Source organism: Hipposideros armiger, unplaced genomic scaffold (genome assembly GCF_001890085.2).
Source record: "Hipposideros armiger isolate ML-2016 unplaced genomic scaffold, ASM189008v1 scaffold_92, whole genome shotgun sequence".
NCBI lineage: Eukaryota > Metazoa > Chordata > Mammalia > Chiroptera > Hipposideridae > Hipposideros > Hipposideros armiger.
In genome coordinates this window covers 2,055,776-2,076,479 of record NW_017731442.1, presented here as the reverse complement: position 1 = coordinate 2,076,479, position 20,704 = coordinate 2,055,776, and the positions used below count along the sequence as shown (strand labels likewise).

General features: G+C 53.6%; 1 protein-coding gene across 4 annotated transcripts in view; it reads right to left on the bottom strand.

The window, feature by feature from the left end:
• Window positions 1-95: 95 nt before the first annotated feature.
• Window positions 96-20,704, bottom strand: part of MAPKBP1 (mitogen-activated protein kinase binding protein 1) — a 51,827-nt gene continuing 31,218 nt past the window's right edge. Inside the window, exons 4-32 of one of the 4 annotated variants that reach the window (XM_019645044.1) lie at window positions 16,679-16,741; window positions 16,389-16,446; window positions 15,531-15,701; window positions 14,994-15,131; window positions 14,600-14,782; window positions 14,351-14,368; window positions 13,871-14,031; window positions 12,971-13,160; window positions 12,226-12,372; window positions 11,794-11,969; window positions 10,906-10,997; window positions 10,505-10,630; window positions 10,059-10,129; window positions 9,774-9,895; window positions 9,416-9,491; window positions 9,195-9,306; window positions 8,960-9,023; window positions 8,570-8,704; window positions 8,227-8,363; window positions 7,964-8,019; window positions 6,629-6,865; window positions 6,005-6,171; window positions 5,619-5,764; window positions 5,300-5,497; window positions 5,057-5,141; window positions 4,473-4,756; window positions 3,663-4,259; window positions 3,137-3,222; window positions 96-2,526 (exon numbers count right to left, since the gene is read on the bottom strand). In XM_019645044.1, the coding sequence (XP_019500589.1) occupies window positions 2,299-2,526; window positions 3,137-3,222; window positions 3,663-4,259; window positions 4,473-4,756; window positions 5,057-5,141; window positions 5,300-5,497; window positions 5,619-5,764; window positions 6,005-6,171; window positions 6,629-6,865; window positions 7,964-8,019; window positions 8,227-8,363; window positions 8,570-8,704; window positions 8,960-9,023; window positions 9,195-9,306; window positions 9,416-9,491; window positions 9,774-9,895; window positions 10,059-10,129; window positions 10,505-10,630; window positions 10,906-10,997; window positions 11,794-11,969; window positions 12,226-12,372; window positions 12,971-13,160; window positions 13,871-14,031; window positions 14,351-14,368; window positions 14,600-14,782; window positions 14,994-15,131; window positions 15,531-15,701; window positions 16,389-16,446; window positions 16,679-16,741 (4,324 nt within the window). In that variant the 3' untranslated portion in view covers window positions 96-2,298. Of the gene's footprint in view, window positions 2,527-3,136; window positions 3,223-3,662; window positions 4,260-4,472; window positions 4,757-5,056; window positions 5,142-5,299; window positions 5,498-5,618; window positions 5,778-6,004; window positions 6,172-6,628; window positions 6,866-7,963; window positions 8,020-8,226; window positions 8,364-8,569; window positions 8,705-8,959; window positions 9,024-9,194; window positions 9,307-9,415; window positions 9,492-9,773; window positions 9,896-10,058; window positions 10,130-10,504; window positions 10,631-10,905; window positions 10,998-11,793; window positions 11,970-12,225; window positions 12,373-12,970; window positions 13,161-13,870; window positions 14,032-14,350; window positions 14,369-14,599; window positions 14,783-14,993; window positions 15,132-15,530; window positions 15,702-16,388; window positions 16,447-16,678; window positions 16,742-20,704 lie in introns of all 4 variants that reach the window. The other 3 variants (XM_019645043.1, XM_019645046.1, XM_019645045.1) reach the window with 3 other exon arrangements.

Sequence of the window (20,704 nt, the reverse complement as noted above, 5' to 3'; positions counted from 1 at the left end):
CAGCCTGGATCCACCCTTTACGCCCCGGATTCTGCTCTCCATGTGGCGAACGAGAAGCGCCTTCTGTTGCCTGGCCCACTCGCTGACGTCCCAGAGTTAACAAATGATTGTGTTTATTGACGAGTTCATACATCAGTACAAACGAACATGTTAAAAACAGTCCCAGCCCCGTGAGACCTGGGGAGGAGGGAAGCGCCAGGGCGTGGACAAAGTATAAAAGTTATAAATAAGGGGCTTTTAAAACTGGGTCAGGGCAAATCTGGACAGGGGCGGCAGCTGCCGGTGGCCTCAGACATGCAGGAGATGGGCGCCGGCCCGGCCACAAGACTCCCCCCGCCCCGCCACCTCGCCTCCCCCACCCCCCACCCCCGAACACACACACGCACACACACACACGCACACGCACACGCGCGCGAGCGCTGGGCTGGGCTGGGGGATAGGGAAAGGGCAGCCCCTTCACAAACCACGGTAGGAGTGTAGCTTCCCCCTGGTGAGGGACAGGCTGGCTAAGGATCGTGAAGAACCCAGCCCAGAGGGCCAAGCCTGACCCCTATCTGGGGTGGGCTGTGGCTGGTGTGCCGATGTGGGGGGTGGGGGGTGGGAGTGGATTTCTAACCCTCACAAAGGCAGCTGCTGCCCGGCTAGGGGTCCACCCTCAGCTGCCGGAGTTCTTGCGCCAGGATTTCTCTGCAGATTGGCCATACAGGTGATGGTAGTAGAGAAGAGTGGGGGTGAAATAGGTTTCATCTGTTCAGGTGCGCTCAGGCTGAGGTAAAGGGAGCTGGGCACCCTTAAGAATCCAATTTCTTCCTAAGCGGCTGCCTATGAGCCGGGAGGGCCCGGGAGGGCCGCAGGCCTGCCAATGCGAGAATGGGCTTTTATGGCGTGGAGCTACAGTACAGCTGCCGACTTACCTGAGGCAGAGGGAAGCAGCAGGGCCCAGAGACACATGTTCTTCACCCCAACTCTTCAACTGCTTCACTATTTGATCCTACTCTACCTGCCACTGTGCTTTATCTCCTTCCCTTCACCCTGAACAACTGTCCTTCTAGTTCTAATCTATCCCCTTACCTCTACCACTTACCTGTCCCTCCTACCACCTTTCCAGTGTCTCTTGGCCCCTGCTACAGTCCCATGTGCCTCCCTCCCCTCAAACTCCAGTATCCAGAACACCTTGGGTACCCAGCGCTGCCTTAAAGAGGCTCCTTCTACCTGAACTAAGTACCCTACGGGCCATCTCATATCATCTAGGCTGTGGACACCAAAAATCCAGAATGTGGGGTTTAGTGTGTTCCCTTGTTCTGCTTCTAGATGTGTGTGTGTGTGTGTGTGTGTGTGTGTGTGTGTGTGATTCCATCTGTGGCCAAGGTCCTTAAAAGGTGGGCCGGTGCCCTGTAAACCAAAAGGGAAGTTCCAACAAGAGGCTTCTAACTTAGCATCACTCAAGATGTAGGGAGCAAGTGGCCTTTGGGCTCCAGCAGCCTGCTGGGGACCAGGGATGGAGGATAGGGAAGGCCAAGGGGCTGAGGAAAGGAGGCCAGGGCATCATGTCTGCCTAGCAAAGGGCTTCACTGTCCCGCAGCAACATCCCACAGCTGGCTCGAGTTCTGGCCAGGACAGAAAGGGGGCACAGGGAGAGAGACAATGCTGGGGACCTCTTGGAGGGGGAATGGGAGTGGAATGTGGGGGCTCAGGCCTTGATACCAACTCAAGCCTCCTGACGGCTGGGAATACTCTGGAGGGCTAGAGGGCTCTGCCTTTCTGAACTGCCAGGAATTGAGGAAAACAGCCCCTGTACTGGCAGCCAGAGGAGTGCAGCTGGTGTGGGAGGGGAAGTGGAGGTAGAGGAGAGGCTCCACTGTTGGCTGAAGAGCACTGAATCCCACCTGGCCTCTCCCCTCTACCCACTGAATACCCTGTGTGTGTGCTCCACCCCAGGGAGCTGATCCCTGCAGTAATTTCAAATGGCTTCTGAGAAGAGAGGGCCAGCCCTTCCCTATTTCCCCCAGATGGGGCAGGCTGCCCTCCTACTCCTCACAGCACCAAGATGACAAAGACCCAAGACCTCCCCCTGCAGGAGCCACTGGAGGGGCTGTGGAGGCAGGAGTTCCAAGAAAGTGAGGCAACAGTCAGGGAAATAAATTAATAAATACAGGGGCCCCATGAGGAGCAGCCAGGAAAGCTGCTTCCTCTCTGAGCACTGATCCCTGCTATCCACTCCAAGCATCCCCACGAGAGAGTGGAGGAGGGGTTACAGTTTGGAATGGGGGGCATTCACTTGGGACAGGCTTCTGGAACTCAGAGTCTGCGTTCCATGCGCTGCTCCACAGCTCGAAGCAGCAGCTCTGAGTATTGCTCTAGCAGGGCCTGTGTCTGCTCAGCTCCCACGGCCCCAGGGCTCCCGCCTGGGCTGGACAGCACTGTCCCGGCCAGGGCCTCTAGCTCTTGCCGCACCAAAGAGAAGGTGTTTCTGAGGAGCTGGGTGATGCGACTTTGCTCTGCTGAGGGCGTCTTGCAGCTGGTCACCTGCAATAGGACCCCAAAAGTGGGTTGGGGGAACAGTGGAGGGGCCTGTCAAAGGACTTATAAAAAGTAGGGGCCTGCTTCCACCCGTGCCCCCAATCCCCCCAAGAAGAGACTTAACGCCCAGCTGGGTGTGGCAGGGAATTCTACACTCCAAGATCAGCAAGTATGACCAGAGGCTATGGGATTGGGGCAGACTCTGGGGTGACCCCATCAGATTATGGCACCATCTACATTTTTTTAGCATTTCCTCTTTCAAGGCTTGGGCCCTGCTAGATTGCCCTCATGTCTAGGGTGCCAAATAGTTTTTGAGTACGAAAAGGGATACTATTAATAATTACACTGGGACAACAGGCATAAACTGGGATGGTCCTGAGCAAACTAAGCCATGTGGGCTCTCTTATCTGAGGAAGTCTCTAGCTTTTAGCCAGAAATGGCCCTAGGCACTTGGTTCAAGGGGCCCAGCCTGGCCTCTAACCCTCTCACCTACTTGCCCAAGATGTTCTTGATTGCTCCACCACCCATCCGTGGAAGAGCCTTAGCATTGTTTTGGACACTCAGCTAGCATCCCTGACATGCTCTGTCTCCTTGCCAGTGGGTGCCCAATACATACCAAGTGATAGAGCTGCACGGCCTGGCGCACACTGCCCTGGAGCTCTGCCACAAGTTGTTCACACTGCTCCAGGCTCATTGCTGGTCCTGGGAGGGACAGATACAGCTCAGTAAGGCCCAGCAAAGCTGCTTTTTCCGGCCTCCCCACCTGCGGCTGCTCAGAGCAGGACAAGCCTACTACCCGCTCCCCCTGCCCCCCAGCATCACACCCCCTCTACTTGCCCTCAGTCCCTTCCTCTTGCTTCTTCCCAACACCCTTCAGACATCAGACAGAAAGGTCCAGAGGAAAGGGCCAACCCCAGCCCCAGGGGCCAGAAGGCACTGAAGGGCAAGTGGGTCACAGGGAGATCATGAAAGTTGGCAGGAGTGTCTCACCATCAGGGGTGTGACTTATGGACCAAGACAGGAACAGACAGGAAGGAAAAACGCCAGAGGCTGGATGCACAGAAATGGAATGGAGCCAGAAAACGGCCAACAGAGACAGGAGAGGATGGGGCAGGAGATGAGAGCTGGGGAGCTGTGCACACCTGAGGCCTGGCTCAGGGCTGCCCCTGGCCTGGTGCACTCCATGGGGCTGGGAGTCTTCTCAGAGGGTGGGGATTGCAAGTTCTCAGGGCCTTGGAGGAGGCTGCTGGCTGGCAGGTGCTGGGCACAGGGGCTGTTGGACCCAGGCTGAGCTTGGCACTCTGTCCTAGGCCTGGGAGGGGTATCCTCCCCAAAACAGGCCCGCCTCTCAGATGTACTGTGAGCCTTTCCTAGGCCTGCTGGGGAGCCAGGCTGTTCTGTCTCACCAGGGGACCTGCCCTTGGTAACAGGTGAGAACGTGGCCAGGGTAGGACGATCAGGCAGAGGTTTTGGAATGTCCAGGACCAGGTGAGCCCGGCTGGGCAGGGCCAGCTTGCTGAGTGGCGAGACTCGGATGGGAGCAGGAGCTTGAGGGTCAGCCGCCAGGCCCAGGTTCTCCCCAACAGAAACGCTGCGGGATATCTTAGCCATGGAACTGGTGGTGGGGTTCTGATAGGAGTGGGGCCGAGACAGGTGGCCATCAGCCTGGAGCAGGGAACATGGGCCCTCCTGGGCCTCTATCTCTCGTAACAGCAATGGGCCTGGTGTAGGAGCCTCACCTACAAAGCAGACAAATATACATGAAGGCCAGGTGGTGAGGAAGGTGCCCCAGGTGCCAAGGCTCAATTCCCAAGGAACTGCTGCGCCCTGCACGTACCCACTAAAGGACACCCAGTGGCAAGCACAGGGACACATCAGGACCTCCTTCCTCTACATGCTCAGGTGGCTCCACACTCCCCACACCCTCGAGCTGAGACCACCAGGCTCCTCACCCTGTGGCACCAGACTCTGCACAGACTGGGCTTTTTGGAGTCCACCTAAGGGGCTGGTTGTGGCCACTCTCTTGGGGGCCCAGCTGCTGTCCGGGTTGAGACGGCGTCGTGGCAACAACACAGGGGCTGCCTGCTGGGGGCCGGGGTTTCTGGGGGAGGGCTCCACCTCTGGGGGTGCTCCTGGAGGATTGGCACCATTGCCTCTCAGCTGCTCATCAGAAGCCTGTGGCACCTGGACTGGTCTCAGCGTCAGTGCCAGACTCGAGGAAGATGGGGACGGTTCCCTACAGGGAGGAAATGTGGAGGACGCCCAGTGGAGGCTCAGGGCTCTTCCCTGCCACGATAGGGAGAAGCTCTCACAACACTAGGGAAGCACTAGGAGAGAAGGGCAGGCACAAAGCCAGCCAGGCCAGTTATCCAAACTCGGGAGTGCAAAATACGACTGGGCATGGGAAGATGAGCTCTGAAGAAAGGAGGGCTACTGGCTCTGCTACAGGGGCAGGGCTGGCCCTGCTGGGAGCACTGGGAGGTCAGGAGAGCTAGAGCTTCGCGTGGGAGAGGAAGAGCTGCTGTGGGGAGAGTACCTGAGTGGGGGAGTCTGCACTTGCAACAGAAATCGTGAAGAAATGCTCTGAGACTCTGTCCTCTCTGCTACCCGGACTGGGCCCCCTGCCAGGGTGACAGAAATCATGAGCCCTTGCCACCGTTTCTCCTCCCCTAGAAGGCAACCCCAGGGCATGGCCTGCCCTTGGACCCTCCCTCTCAGCCAGGCAAAGAGGGAGGGCAGGGCAGACTGCAGTGACCAAATGCTGGCCCTCTGACCACACCTGGAGCAGCCCCATTGGCCAGAGTCTCAAAGTGCTGTTTTAGAAACTGCTCCTGGTCCGGGGTACAGGGGCTGCCTTCCTGCAGCCCATAGGGGCCAGTGCCTCCCTCCTCTTCCTCCTCTTCCTCATCACCCTCAGCTGGCTCTTCAAGGTCTGAGGAAATGCCATCCACACTCAGGGGCTCCGTGCTCTCAGAGTCTGGATGTGGGGGAGGGGAGAGAAGCATCATGCTGCACCCATCTATCACCAGAGCCTCCACCCCCACACCTCAGTCCACGACCTGCACGGTCCTGGCCCTCCCTCGGGGCTGCAGCCTCACCTTCATTGGGGTGCTCAGGGCTGGAAAGGCGGCTGCTGCTATAATCCACAGAGCAGGCACTGTCAGGACTGTGCTTCTCTGAGCCCCTGCTGCCTGGGTACACTCTTCCCAGGGTCCCTCGCGCTGGTGCCTGCACCTGGAACTCACTGCCAGGAAGGCCAGCAGGGGAAAGAAGAGGCAGTGAGCAGGAGTGGGCAGCTGCCCCACCGGACTCCTGCTTTCCTTCTCCCCCACCTGTGAGCAGGACTGGGGATGAGGTGGTGGTGACTTGCAGGCAAGCCCTGAGGACCCTGGGGCCAGCCTTCCGCTCATGAAAGAACATTCAGAGGGAAGGGAAGCCTGGGGGCTGCATGGCCCCAGGGCTCTGGTGGTGGCAAGGCCCTTGCCTGGTATCCAAGGTGGGGCTGTCGCTGGGCTCCGGGTAAACAATCCCATCTTCAATGGGTGTAGGCTCCAGATCTTGGGGAAAGACCCCTTCCTCTTGGGACAACAATCGGATAATGTGGGGGCAGGAACAGGGTTGGGAAGCCTGAGGCCGAGGGGGCTTTTCATTCTGGAAACACACAAAGGGGCATTACTAGGGTTGCTAACGTGACAGAGTTTGGAAAAAGAGGTGGAGGTGAGCAAGGATTTCGTGCGCACCAATTCTGGGAGAAGCTGAATACTCCAACTCAGAACAGATACCAAGAAGCCAGGCTGAGCTCCAACTCATGTTCCTGGGCTTCTGGGAGAAATGTATTAGCACACTGGCTGCCAATCTTCAGCTATCACTTAATATAAAGAGCCCTCCAAGGAACCCAGGCCAAGCCAAAGGCTGCCCTTTGCTTGTTCACCCCAATCACCGAACACACAGCCTGGCCAGTCCCACCCTGACTTTGCAGTTCAGGTTACCCATGTGCCACAGGGGCACAGCGAGCATTGCTGGACCAGTGTTCAGCCTCCAGCTGTTGGCACAAGGCTGGCTAAGGCTGCCTGGAGATCTCTACGAAGCTGGGAGGAAGCTGGCTCACCTGAATAGCATGTGAGGTTTCAGGGGCCTGCTGACCACGCTTCCTAGGACCAGAAGGAGCCATGGCCAGCAAGTCCTGGCCACGGCCCCGAGGGCTTGGGGCCAGTGTCTCCAGCTGCCGCAGATCTAGCATGGAGCGAACACTCAGTTCTACGCCTGACTGAGCCCAGCGCCCCCTTCTTCTGGGTCCTTGGTTGGCTGCAGGAGCTGAGTCCAGGAACTCCACTGTCTCCTGTGCCTGATATGGGGCAGGGGTGGGAAAGGAGTAACAATAACAATCACCCAATAATTTTAGCACACATTCATGTATCACTTACTGTGTGCCAAGTACTTCACATGTATTAGCTCATTTAAACTTCCCAACAACCTTATGGTGTAGGTACTATTATTATCCCCATATTTACAGATGGGAAAACTGAAGCACAGCGGGCTTAAGTAACTTGTCCAAGTCCTACGGACAGTAAGTGGCCTGCTTGTAGGTTACACCTCAGGTAATCTGGCTCCAGAGTTGATGCTTTTAGCTTCCATCTATATCCGGTCTTGGAGGACCTTCTCGTCTCAAGTCTTCACCTGGTGTCATGGGTACCTCAAAGCCAGGAGCCTCTAGAAGTCCCCTACTCTGAGGACAGCTCCAACAGGGACCCCAAGTTCATTCACGGCACCAAGAACAAACCAATGGCCCAGACTTGAGACCCCTGGCTGGTCAGAACGTACCAGAGACACCACACCACCATCATCCCATGTAACTGCTGCTGTCAATGAAAGGTGCTACACTTGAAATACCGACATGGAACAAATGAGGAGTGGGCTGCCTTGGGGCTTGCTCTGAAAGCCTTTATCCTCCTCCTGGCTACCCTGAAGTAGCCACTCAGTTACTGGTCATCTTATGACTTTTCTCCTCTAACTACCTGGAAGTTCTGAGCTTACCTCCTAACCTAAGGTATTTAGAACTACAGTTTCTCCACATTTCTGCTCTTTGGAGCTTTGATTTTCTTGCACTTTAGTTCTAACCATTTGGCTCAGACACCTCCTTTCCACTCCCCACCTCAGCCTGTTCTTTGTTCACATTTACTCTCAGGCCAAGTGGGATACTTCCCCTAGTGGTGACTAACCCTTCCAGGCCCCTCACCTGGCCCACAGGAAGGAAACACCTGGGATTCATCAGCCCTAACCTGGGACCAGCCTAGCTGCACCATAAGGCCCTTGCATGGACACAAGGGCTGGAGTATGTAGGCAGCCCCTACGCCCAAATGCCTCGCCAGGCCCAGAGAGCCCTGCGTTCGTCTTCCTTCACCTCTTGTAACCTTGGAAGAGTATTTTAAAGATGATGACTTACCCGACTCATCTCCCAGTGGGACAGGCTTCGGGGCAGGGCTAGGCTGGGCACCGAGGCTAGATAGAGACGGGCAGTCAGAGAGTGTGTCTCCTGCCCACCTACCCTGGAGCCCTGACCCCACAGCAGCCCATACCCTATGTGGCCACAATGATGCTCCAGTTTCCTCAGTTCACACTGCGCTTACTCCCACAGTCCCAGAAAGGGCATATCTAGCCACTAGACCAACTGGTCCCCGTCTGACCCCATGCCAGACTTCCACAGACCTGGCTCTTTCTTGGTACCCTTGGCAAGGATAGGCAGAGCTGGAAGTTCTTCTTCTTCAGTGCCCTCGTCTTCTCCCTCCTTGTCACTGTCTGATGAGAGCGCTGGTCCAGAAGAGAGCATCGATGGGGCCTCGTGCCTGTGTCCAAGAGAAGAAAGGTCATGGGGGAGGAGACTCAGTGTGAGAAGAGGCCAACATCGTGGGTCTCCATGTGAGAAGCAGGTGTTGGGGGATACAGAGCTGCTGAATGGAAGGTCCAGAGCAAGGAGGAGGAGCAGTGAGATCACAGAGAGCAAGCTGGACACCTACCCACTGCCTGCCCATATCCCACACTCTGTTCTTACCGGCTGGGTGCAGCAGCCCTTTGGGGAGAGGGCGGTCCTTGCTGCTTGCTCCCTCGCTGACGCTGACGCAGTTCAGCCAGACGCTGCCTCATGCTGATGGTCATCTCAGAGCTCAGGCGCCACACAAATATGCAGCTGGGCAGAACCACAGAGTCGGGTGAGGGAGAGGTAAGGTAGGACTCAGGAGGTAGCAACACCATTAGTTCCCCTTCTCCATGGGCTGGCAAGGAGACTGAGCTGCCCTCTAGCGCCAGGTCAGGCCCAGCCAAGAAATATCCGTTTAGCCCTACTTCCCAGAGACATCACTGAGGTGAAGGGAGGGGAGAGCGTAGGGTGTGTCTGTGGCACAGAGAAAGAATCTGTGTCTCAGGGAAGCTGGCTTCTACTCACCTGTCCCCTGACACAGAGATGAGATGTTTGCAGTCATTACTAAATTTCATGCCAGTGACAATCTCTGTGAAGAACAAAGAATATGGCCTATGAGCCACCCTGGAATCCCAGCCAAGCTTCTGTTCCAACAGTGGAAGTGGTATGTTGGTTCGAAGGGCGAGGCAGCCAGATAGGATGCCCAAGAAACTAAAGAAAGAATAAAGTTCCAGGGGCAGAGTACTGGGGCTACACTCACCTGAGTGGCCAAACATGGTGGCCACACACTCCCCCGACGAGAAGTCAAAAATGGAGAGGTTCTTGTCAGAGCAGCTGGTGGCAATGTAGATCCCTGAGGGGTCTGTCTGCACCTGAGTGGGGCACACAGCTGGAGAGGACAGGAAGTACCAGTCCCTCCCCATCCAGTGCTCCTCTGTCCTTCTGTTCTTTGGCCCAGCGCCTATCCTACTGGGCCCTTACCTTAATCAGAGTGCCGTCCTCACCCTGTGACCCTTTAAACAGCTTCTTCTGCTTCCCACTGCTAATGTTAAAGATCCTATAAAGAAACATATTCTCATTCAAGGAGGAAGGTTATGGTCAAGCACACCTGGGTGGCAGAAATGCCAGCATTCACTCCCAGCCCCGTTCTCTATGGGAGCTGCTCCCCAACACCAAAGGGACTGCCACCTCTTGGGTGAGGCAAAGTGCACATTCTGTGGGCTCAAGGGGGGCGCAAAGTCCTGGACAAAAAAGACAGACATGGGGACTCAGCTTCCCAGAGCTATACCCCTCGGGCATGAAGGAATGCAGTCAGATGGTCTGAGAAAGGGATTCCCACCGAATATTTCGGTCCTGGCAGCCAATGGCCGTGTACTTCCAGCTGGGCTCCACATCCATGTCATAGAGGGTCGTCTTCCGTACCACGTGGTGTGTCCGTGTAAACTGTACTCCATCTCCAGACTGCAGGGGTGGAGCACGTGGGTAGACCCCAAGCCCAAATGCCACACCAGGCCCAGAAAGCCCTGCTTTCTCCTCTCTTCACCTCTTGTAACCCCAGGTAGGGGACTGGTAGAGACCCCCACCGCCACCCGCTGCCCCACTCCGGGAAGCCCCGTCCCCTCACCTTCTGTGCAGTGCGGAAGTAGATGCTCTTGTCTGCTCCACAGCTGATCATGCGGACTTGCCCATCACTGGCTATGGAGGAAGGGGGCCTAGCTGTTCCCACCACTCTCACCACACGGGGACAGCCTTCCCTCCATATTTCCCCCCCATCGAGCTACTCTACGGGGCTGGGACAACCAATTAAATAAATCAGGATGCTTCCCTCCAAACCTAGGCTTTCCTTTCTTCCTATTTTCAACCAACCTGGTTGGCTCAGGGTCCCCTAAATGGAAAGTCTACAGTTCACCTGTCTTCCCATCCAGCCCCAGGCCTCCCAGCTGCTGTCCAACACTCCCCAGCCAGAACAGCCACACCCTTCTCATGGAGGCGGGAGGCAGGTGGCAGTGGTGGGGTAAGGGGAATGTTGGTGGTAGGTGGCAGGATGTGTCTCAATTGCCCTGCCCCCACCTGCAAACTTGACAGCAGTGATGGAGGATGAGTGCTCGTCCAATGTTTGCTGTAGGCTATACTCCCGTCCAGCATCCAGAACGTGAATCAGCCTGTCCCGACTTGCTGATGCTAGCAGCTTCAGACCTGGGGTTAGAAGAATTCCATCAGCCCCCAAGTGACCAGAGCATGCCCCTATCTGGACCTGAGCAAAGAGGCCTGCAGGAACTGAGACCCATATTCCTAAGCCTAGTGAACCATGGGGCAAGGATGGAGCTGTCCTCCTCTAAGCCTGCAAAGACACCAAATGATTCACAGGACTTTCAGTCCCATATCCATGAGCTGGAACAGATGTAAGTGGCATTAGCAGGACTGGAGGAGCCCTGTACCATTCCGGGCTAGGGACCAGGCATCCTCCTTACCCGTGTCTGGCTTAGAGTACTCCAGGCACAGAATTTCCGAGTCGTGGGCCTCCACCTTCAGCATCTCACTTAGGGACTGCAGCTCGTGTACCCTGCAAAGATGAGGAGAGGAGGGAATAGGTCACTGCCGGGCTGCCGCAGGAGAGACTCACCCCGCTTCCTTTGTTACAACCTCTCCCCCAACCTTGTTCAAAATTTACTCTTATTTCATTTTCAACTTTTAGTCTCAAACAAAAGTGTAATGCGTACAGTGAGTTTCCATATTCCCTTTGCCCAGCTTTCCCTAATGTTAACATCTTACATAACAATAGCTCAATTACCAGAACCAGGAAATTTACATTGGTACAATATTATTAATTAAAGGCTTTATTAGAATTTCACCAGTTTTTCCACAATGTCCTTTTTCTGGATCCAGAATCCTATCCAATGTGCATTTAGTGATTTCTTTTCAGTCTCCTGTAGTCTGCAAGAGTCCTTCAGTCTTCCCTCATTTTTCATGACCGTGACACTTTTGAAGAGCACTGATCAGTATAGCTCTGTTGCAAGTACCTCAGTTTGAGTTTGTCTGGTGTTTTCTCATGATTGGACTAAGTTTATGGATTTTTGGCAAGAATACCACAGAAACAAGGCTATGTCCTTCTTAGTATATTGTATTATGGGCTTCATGATGTCGACACGAGGATGTTAAGCTTGATGACTTGGTGAAGATGGTGTCTGCTAAATTTCTTCATTGTAAAGTTATCTTTCCCTTGTATATAAATATCTTGTTTCCCAATCTTTTTGAGCCAAGCTTTTCTAAAGCTCTGTCCTTGGGGAACAAAGCCTGCCCCCCCACCCCCAGCCTGCACCGTGGAAGGCAGGCAGTACCCACTCCAGGCCTGGCATTACCTGAGCGTGCCCATACGGTCTCCCGAAGCTAGATGCTGTCCATTGGGGCTGATGCACACAGAACGGATGCCCACACGAGGGTCCATCAGGGACCCATCAGCTTTGTCTCCTCCGGGGAGCTCAGTGTCCAGCAGGGCCTGAGTGTTCCCATCCACATAGATGATCTTAATGAGGTCCTAGGTAAAGAGGAGTGGATAAAGCCGGCCTGACCCAGTACAACTGCAAGGGGAGAGGAATGCTGTACAAGACATACCCTTGGCAGAGCCCAGCCAAATAAGAGTTAGAAGATCAAGGTCTGGGGACCCAGTTCCTGAGAAGATTTGAAGGCTATGGGATAGATGCTAAGCGTGTGTGTGTGTGTGTGTGTGTGTGTGTGTGTGTGTGTGTGTGTGTGTGATGGGGGTGCGGGGAGTCCAAGGTCTCAGGGCTCACATTGCTGAGGATGTTTCGGTGTAGGGTGGAGCCATGCACCCCGGAGCTCTCTGTGTTCCACAGGCGGATGGTGTTGTCCGAGGAACAGGTGATAAAGGAACTGGGGGGCAGGCAGGCCTGGTTACTGTCCTTCACTTCAGGGTAGACCTGACGAGGCAGAGGGGACAAAGTCACGTCTCCAATGAGGGAGCAGTGCCTTTCCTGTCCAGGTTAGAAGGGAATGAGACTAAAGGGAAAATGCTAGCCAAGACTCAGCACAGTGTCTATCACACAGTAAGAAGCCATAACTGTTAGACACTCTTCACAATCACTCAAGAAAGTACATTAACCAAGCACCTACTACGTACCAGGAACGCTTCTGTGTCTCCCACTTACATTATTTCATTTAACTCTTATAACACTTAGATGAATCAGGTACATTATTTTACAGTTGAGGAAACTGAGGCTCAGTCAAGTTCAGAAACTTGTCCAAGGTCAGCCAGCCTAGGACAAGGCAAAGCTAAGGATGGGGGTGAGGGGGTGGGGGGGGGTGGAGAGCACACTGGAAAAAGCCTAAGATATAAAAGCACTAAAATTCAAGTTCAATCCTCAGGACGCATTTGAGGCTATGCAGACAAACAGCGATGTTGCTGAAGAAACATGGAGGCGGCAAAAACATAATATTATACTTGGGGATCCCCACTTTCTATCTTTACAATGGTATCCCAGCAAACCTGGTCAGTCTCCAGACACCCCAGCCACATACCTCTACACTCCAGACGCAGGAGGAATGATAAAGAGCCGAGTACACCTTGCCCACTTTCTTGGGATCCCTCACATCCCAAACATAAATGCTGTGGTCGTTGTATACACAAGACAGCCACTGGTTAGTAGGATCAAAGGTCAAGGCAATGGTGTCTGGATACCTGGCATTGGCCACGCCAGAGAAGAGGCGACTGTGGAAAAGAGGAGAGGGCAAACCGAATGAGGAGCTGATGATATGAAGGATTGAAGGGAATAAAAACAGAAGCCAACCCATGAAGGAAGGAGCAGAGCACGGGGAGCCCTCTCCTGACGTGCAGGTTTAAAAGCAGTTGCTTAAAGAAGAAAAGGCAGCCTCTGACAGCTATCAGCTGGGAGCTGACCCAGCACTAGCTGCTGGGCCATGGTGTTCTCCTGATGAACACAAACAGCATCACAGAACACCAACGTCAGACAAGGTCACTCTGTGGCCACGACAAAGCAAAACAAAAATAAGACTACTCTGTCATAGTGTCTGAGCACAGGTACAAACAAGATCACTATCAGGATTGACTGCTGCTGCTTTACCAATTACAGCTTTAGCCCCAACTGGTGTCCAATTATAGAAGTGCCCCCACTTCCTGACAGCATCCAACTAGAGCAAAACTTCAATCTCTTGAACCATTCCTAAAATCATCTCAGACAGCCCAAATCTTACAATACCCCTCACTTACTGAGATACTCCCTGGTTCTCCTTGGTTGCAACAAGTACCAATAAACCCAAATATATTTATCTACAGGAGTGTTCCTGGTAATCTCTGGGGTTATATTGATACACTTGTCACCCTGTTCCCTGAAGCACAGCTAGGGAAGGGCTGGGCACCATGTAAGACTCTGAATGGAGGTGGGGGCCCACATAGCTCACTTGGCCTCGGTGATGCTGGCAATGTCTGTCCCCAGGGCGTGGGGCCGGGGCAGGGTGCTGAGGAAGTGCAGATTAGAGGGGTTGAAGAGGCGCACGGTGCCATCAGCACAGCCACAGAAGATGTAGTCTTGGCTCACAGAGATGCAGTAGGCCACAGTGGTCTGCAGGCAAAAGGACTCAGGTCAGCAAGGGCCATCTGCCCAGCCCTTCTCAACAGTCACGTGCCAAGAGGAGAGGCCAGCCCAGGCAAAGGAGGGGAAGCAGCCTGGCTGCTCTGGCCTGAGCCCCTGGCTGTGATCTTGACTTCCCTCCCTCCAGCAGCAGGTGGCCAGAAGGCCCACAGCCATGTGCAGTTTGGTGCTGGGAGTCAGGGACCCTTCTAAGGTACCAGAGATTTTAGCAAAGAAAACAAAGTAGGAAAAGCCCAGCAAAGAGAAAGAAACAGCATGAGAAAGAGAGAAGAGTCTAGTCAGCACTTACTGTGAAGCTGTCTGTGTTCTGAGCAGAAGAGGAAAGCAGGGTAGAGAAAGACAGAAAGAGCAGAGAGGAGGCAGTTATACAGATCTCCATAGGTGGGAATGGGGTCAAGCTCTGACTCCCTCAGGCTCCTTTCTCCGGGGTCCCCTCCTGCATGCATGAGGGCCCAGCCCCTGGTATGAGCCATAGGCATCAGTTCTCCCTTGCACTGAGACACAGGCAGCCCTAACCCACTGGGCCAGAGGTACTTACTCTCAGCTCCACCCACTTATCCAAAAGCCTCCGGTCACTGAACTCGCACAGCAGCCCTGAGGATGTGATGCAGAAGGTGCTGTCTGCCTTCTTCCCTCGGCCACAGGCCACGTCAGTGAACAGGTTGTTCCGGAGTTCCCCCAGCAGCCCTGAGCGGCCCAGCAGGGGCACAGTGGCATTCACCTGGGGAAACATACCACTGTTGCCCACCCATCCACCCCAGAGCCTGCCCCCTGGCTCTCTGAGACTACTCCTCGGCCCAGAGAGCTTCAGGCTCATCCAGAACTTCTGTACAGCTACTAAGCAAGCAGAGAGGGGTCCAGGTAGAGCAGGGTCTCCTGAGGGGCTGAACAGGCCCTGGCCCTGGTGGCTACTTCCGTCCTCAGCATCTCACCTTTGAGGTCTTACTGTCATCGAGGTACCAGAATTTGATGTGCCGGTTGCCTGCAGTGACAAAGTAACTGCAATCTTCAGAGAAGGACACCGCTGTCACCCGACTGGACACCTTATTGGAGGCCACCACATTGTTTTTCTGGAGGGAAAGCGGAAGGAAGAATCAAGGTTCTGCCTCTTGCAGCTAAGAAGAAAGAGGCTCAGAGGATGGAGGAGGGTTAGATAGGATTTGTACTTAAAAAAAAAAAAAAGTTCCTTTCCAGGATTTACTGGTCAGAAAAAAAGGGGGAGGAGGAGAATCCCTTTCAGGAGCTGAAGAGATTCATTTCCTCTGGAGGTCCTTAAAAAGATGAAGCTAGCCCCTTTCTACCAACACACTTGGCTGCACAGCTGCTCTTTCCCGCTTCCCATTATTTTCTAGAATGAGACTGAGATCAGCAGAGTGGAGTGAAGGGGCTCAGGTCAGCATCTTCCTGGCTCCCCAACTGGCTCTTGGGCCCCCATGAGGCTGCCAGGCAGGCCCACCCAGCCAACTCACCTTCCAGGCCCAGACGTTGACGATCATGTCATGCTGGTAGCCCACGGAGACAATGTACTTGGCGCTCAGGGAGAAGGCCACGCAAGCCACGCCATACTTGTGCTCCTGCAGCTCTGCCACCTGGCTGCGCTCAGCCACGTCCCACACCCGCACGGCAGGCATGTGCCCACTCTGCAGGGAGGCAAGAGCTGGAAGTGAGGGCCAGAGGCACACGGCACCCCTGCCCCTTCAGAGTGGCCAAGAGTCAAGAGCAGGGTGCTCCACAGGGCACAGGTATAGAGGAAACACAATAAACCTCAACAGTGATTATCAGGGAGGAAATGGCCCCAGAGTTTGTTCAGTATCTCTGGGTGAGGGTCTGCACCTCTGTATTTGTTCAGAGCTCCTTGAGTGATTCTGATGGGCAGCCAGGGGTGGGAACCACTACACTCATGCCTATTTCCCCCCCCCCCCCCGCCCCGCTGCCTCCGTATAAGACGGAGAAGGTGGTGGTATTCCTCATGTGCCCAGAAGGGGGCCTACGGGAATAAGGAATATTTTAAGGCAGTGGTTTTCTGCCCAGCAGAATCAGCATGTGGGAACTTGTTAGAAAAGTAAATTTTGGAGCCACATCCCAGCCCTCGAGAATCAGAAACTCTGGAGTTAGGTCCAGCACTGTGCATTTGAACAAGCCCTCCAGGTGATTCTAATGCACGCTAAAGCCTAAGAACCACTGTTTTAAGCAAAAACCAGCAGTTGGCATCTGTTCAGGAAGCCAAAGTGGCACAGCTCTAAATAGGCCTATGATTATAGCTCTCTACTGAGGCCAGGCCACCCACCCTCTGCAGAGAACTGCAGCCCCCCCCCTTCCTCACTCACCTCTCCAGTGACCAAATACTTGCCATCAGGGGAGAAGGCAAGGGCTGTGATGGTTTTCCTGCAAAGAGATGAGGCAGGCTCAGAGGGGCACTGGCATCTGGCCTAAGCCTGGCTCTTACAGTCCCTTCAAAAGGCAAGACCAGCAGACACCAATGGCACACGTGGCATTTCCCTTTCTGCCTCCGGGGCCCAACCAGGTTCCAGTCCCCAGAGCCACAGAGAGCCAGACAGTGCCCTCCTCACAGTCCCCAGGAGAAGGGGGTGCTCCCTGAGAGTCCAGACCCATTTACCTGGAACTGTTGAGGATGTGGTGCTGTTTGTGTTTCCGAGGATTGAACAGCACGACCACACACCTGGGGGTATGAGCAACACAACAGACTTAGCACCAAACCCCCGGGAGCTCCCAGGCCATCTGGGAATTCCAGTCACCCAGCAGAGGAAGCAGCCAGGAGCAAGTTGGGAGGGGCTCCACTTGCCACTGAGGGCAACTGCCTGCTTTCTCCTGCAACCTGTTCCTGCTTCCTTTCCCCACCACAGGGCCTATCTCTGCAGCCCGAGGGTGAAAGGGCTCATTGGTGCCTAAGCTCCAGCACCATCTCTGGTCATACCCACAAAGGACAGCAGGGACACAGACCTTCCCACAGCTCCGCACATAGCCCAGGAAGGGGTGCAGGAGGGAGGGGCACACTTGATTTGGGCAAAGCGGTCCACAGGTGTACAGCCAGTTCACAGGCTTGGAGCCACACGTGTGGCAAGCATCTGTGCTCCAAGGAGGGGGTGAGGCCTCTCACATGTGTTCCCATGTGTGTACTTACTTGGCACGAGCCAGTACCCCTACACCCTGTACATGTCAGATGAGGAAGGGGTGGGAGGCAGGGGACCAAACTGCAGGAAGGTTCAGTAAGACTAAGAAGAGGGGCAGAGAGAGCCTGAGAGGACCTGGGGGAAGCCTGTTTGCTGCCTCAGAGCTCCCCGGGCCCAGCCCTGAAAATCCCTGGCCCCAAAGAAGGACCCTCTAGACTGCCAGCAGACAATCCGGGACTCCACCTGCCATGCAGAGAAGTGTGGGCGTACCCTCTCCATCAGGTGGCAAGGCTGGACGGGATCAGGTTCAGACTGACTTTCCAGAGGCAGCTCCAGAGAGGAGGCCAAATGGTAGGAGTCAGGGGCAAGGAGCTGAAGCCATAACCAGGCAGTGTTCTCCCATAGGCTCCTTGGCTGTCAGCAAGCCTGAGCCCATTGTTCCTTCTGCCTGCACTTCATCAGCACTGTAACTAGATGACAGGAGCAAGTGTGGTGCCTGCTGTACCAGGTAAGGGAATGGTGAGAGAATGAGCAGAGGGCGACATCCCCCAGACCCAGCCATGTTTACTAGGAAACCCACTGCAGCCCCCACATCTGAAACCCACGCTTGCTAGAGACTTGATGCAAAGGCAGGTACAAGCTGCTAGTGAGTGTTTAGCATCTCAGGCTCAATAAACCACTTCAATATGCAAATTTCACAGGCAATCTCTGGGGACACTGGGATCTCTGAGGTGCACCAGATAAGCCCAGTATTGCCAGGTTATCAACAGCCCTGGCATTCCTGAGTCACATCCTCTTCTCTAACCCTCTCCCCCAAATCCTTCCCCACTGTTTTCTTTCTCCTTCTCTCCCCATCTCCTAATTTTTCCTTGTACACCATTCCTCATTCTTTTCTCCCTTTTCTCTTTATACCAACTTCCAGTCTCCTGCTTCCTTTCCAGGATGCCATGTCAGGAGGGTTTTTTTAACATATGACAAAAATCCAGATGGCTTTGGAAGCTCTGTGCCCCATCACTCTTGCTCCCCTCTACACACACACACACACACACACACACACACACACACACACACACACACACAAACATTTGTCCAGCTTCTATTAGGGGCAATCCAGGATACAGGGAGCCTAATTCCTACAGATAGAGCCATAGGGCCTTAGAGCTGGAAGGCTGGATGGAAGGAATGAAATGCATAGTGCTAGGTGACTTTAAAGATCACCTGCTCCAACTCTACAAAACTCTGAGATGAGGAAACCTCGGCTCCTATAAAGAGCAGAGCCAGGACTCTCCAGTGCTCTTTACATCAAACGTGCATGCACCTCTGATCTGACCCTGTCACTGTTTGCTGATAATCCCTGGGGAGCTTCTAAGAGCAAACTCCTTAAAGTACCCATAAAGGCCCTGGGTGGTGTAAAGCCTGCCCACCCTCCAGCCTCACTCTGAGCCACCTCCAACCACATACTTTCATTCCCTTTAACTTGCTATGCTACCCCCACTACAGGGCCTTTGAAGGGACCATTTCCCTTGTCTAGAACATTCGTTGCTGCCTTGACCAACGAGTTAACCCTTAGTCCTCTTTCAGACCTCAGGTTATATGCTGTCATGGCACATGTATCACTCTTTTGTGACATTTATCAGAGCTACAATTTTACATTTAGTTTTGATCATCTCTCCCACTACTCATTCCATGAGGGTGGGAACTGGTTCTGGTTTTGCTCATCGCTTTGTCTCCTGGGCCTAGCCAAGTCTGGCCCACTGCAGTTGTTCAAGAACCACTTATTGAATGGATGAATGCCTCCTGTGGTTCACTAGCTTGGTCCTGTGGGGTATCAGGTGGCCCCAGCTCTCCTCCCAACTCCATGCCTCATCTGTCTTCTATGGAAGGAGGGACCGAGGACCTCTGGATCCTGCATTATGGGGCAATGGAGACATTGTGGGTTTTGGAGTCAGAGACTGGGATTTGAGTCTTTGTTCTGCCATGTACACCTTTGTGATCGTGGGTAAGTCACAAGCCTGTTTCCTTATCTATAAAAAAAAGAGACACTCGGGTCTAGCTCATAGGACTCCTGTGAAGATTAAACGATTTTTTCTGACTCATAGTAGGAGCCAAACAAACGGCAAATCTTAATATTACTACTCCTGGAACATGGAAATGAAGCTGAAGGGGAGCTCCTGGCAGTGAAGAATGAGGTGCTAAAGGACTGTGTCAGGCTTTTCCTTTGGAAGAACAGGGGTGAGTCCTGGTAGGAGCTGAGTAATGGTAAGAACTTTAAAGGAGGCTTTATTTTTTGTTCTGGGAAGGCAGCCCAGAAAAGAGAGCTGGGGTAAGGTTGGGGAAAGAAAATATCTGCATCCCCATTGACTTAGGAGATCATAAGCTTGGAAGGTAGCAAGGAAGGGATGGGGGAAATACTGAGGGAAAAACTACATTAACTGTCTAAGACAGCAGCACAGAAGCATGGAAAGATAACAGAAGTGACATCTCTTGGCTAAGTTAAAAAGCACCACACAAGAGTTTCAATGAACTTTTAAACATGAAGGCATCCAGTTCCTTAAATAACTGATCTGCTCTTCACACAACAGGGACCAAAAGAGTTACCATTTACCAAGCACTTTCTATGTAGCAAGCACTCTGCTAAGCAACTTAGATGACTTTTACCTAATCCTTGCAACAACCCTGGGACACTGGTACAATTATGCCCCTTTACAGGTGGAGAAACAAGTTCAGAACATTGAGGTAATTTGCTCAAGGCCACTCAGGATTCCAGGAGTAGTACTCTAAGAAAAAGCAGAGTGGAGTGAGCAGGGGAAAGAAGATAAAACTGAAGCTGAAACACAGGAAATACACTGACCTAATTAATGTGCAGGGTGCTGAGGGCAGGAGCCTGTGAGAAGAGGGAAAGAAGGCTGGGGTGCTTTGAGGGGAAAAAAGATTTAGGTTATAGAATTTTCGGAAATCAGAACAGGGCACAATGAAAATTACAGCAGTTATAGTTCAAAGATCATAGATTTAAATATTTATATTTTAATACCTTATTCAGTGGGTCAAAGACGATATGCTACCCCCCAGGCCTGCCACCATCATGAAGAGCCCAGCAAGCTTTCGGGTTAACTGATGTTTGCTATCAGTGCTGCCCTATTGGGGACGCCCTCCGCTCCTCTCTCTAGCAAGGGCTTCTAGTCTGAGTTGGTTACAAGTTACCCAACTTTCTGATCAGCTACAGATAAACCATGGCAGAGGGCTTCAGCTGAGAGCTCATCTGACTTGAAGTGACTCGATGCACACTGCAAATCCAGAACAAATAGGTGATGAGGACTCTATGGTAAGCTTTCGGGTTTTCCTTTAATCCTATCATCCCAAAGCAGCACTATGACCTTCAAGGGCAGTGCATCAGACTGCTTAAAACACTTCCAGGGGCCAGCCGAGTGGCGCGATGGTTAAGAACTGGCTTGGGATGCCAGAGGGCCCCGGTTCGGATCCCACATATGAGGGCCAGTGACACTGCCCTCTAC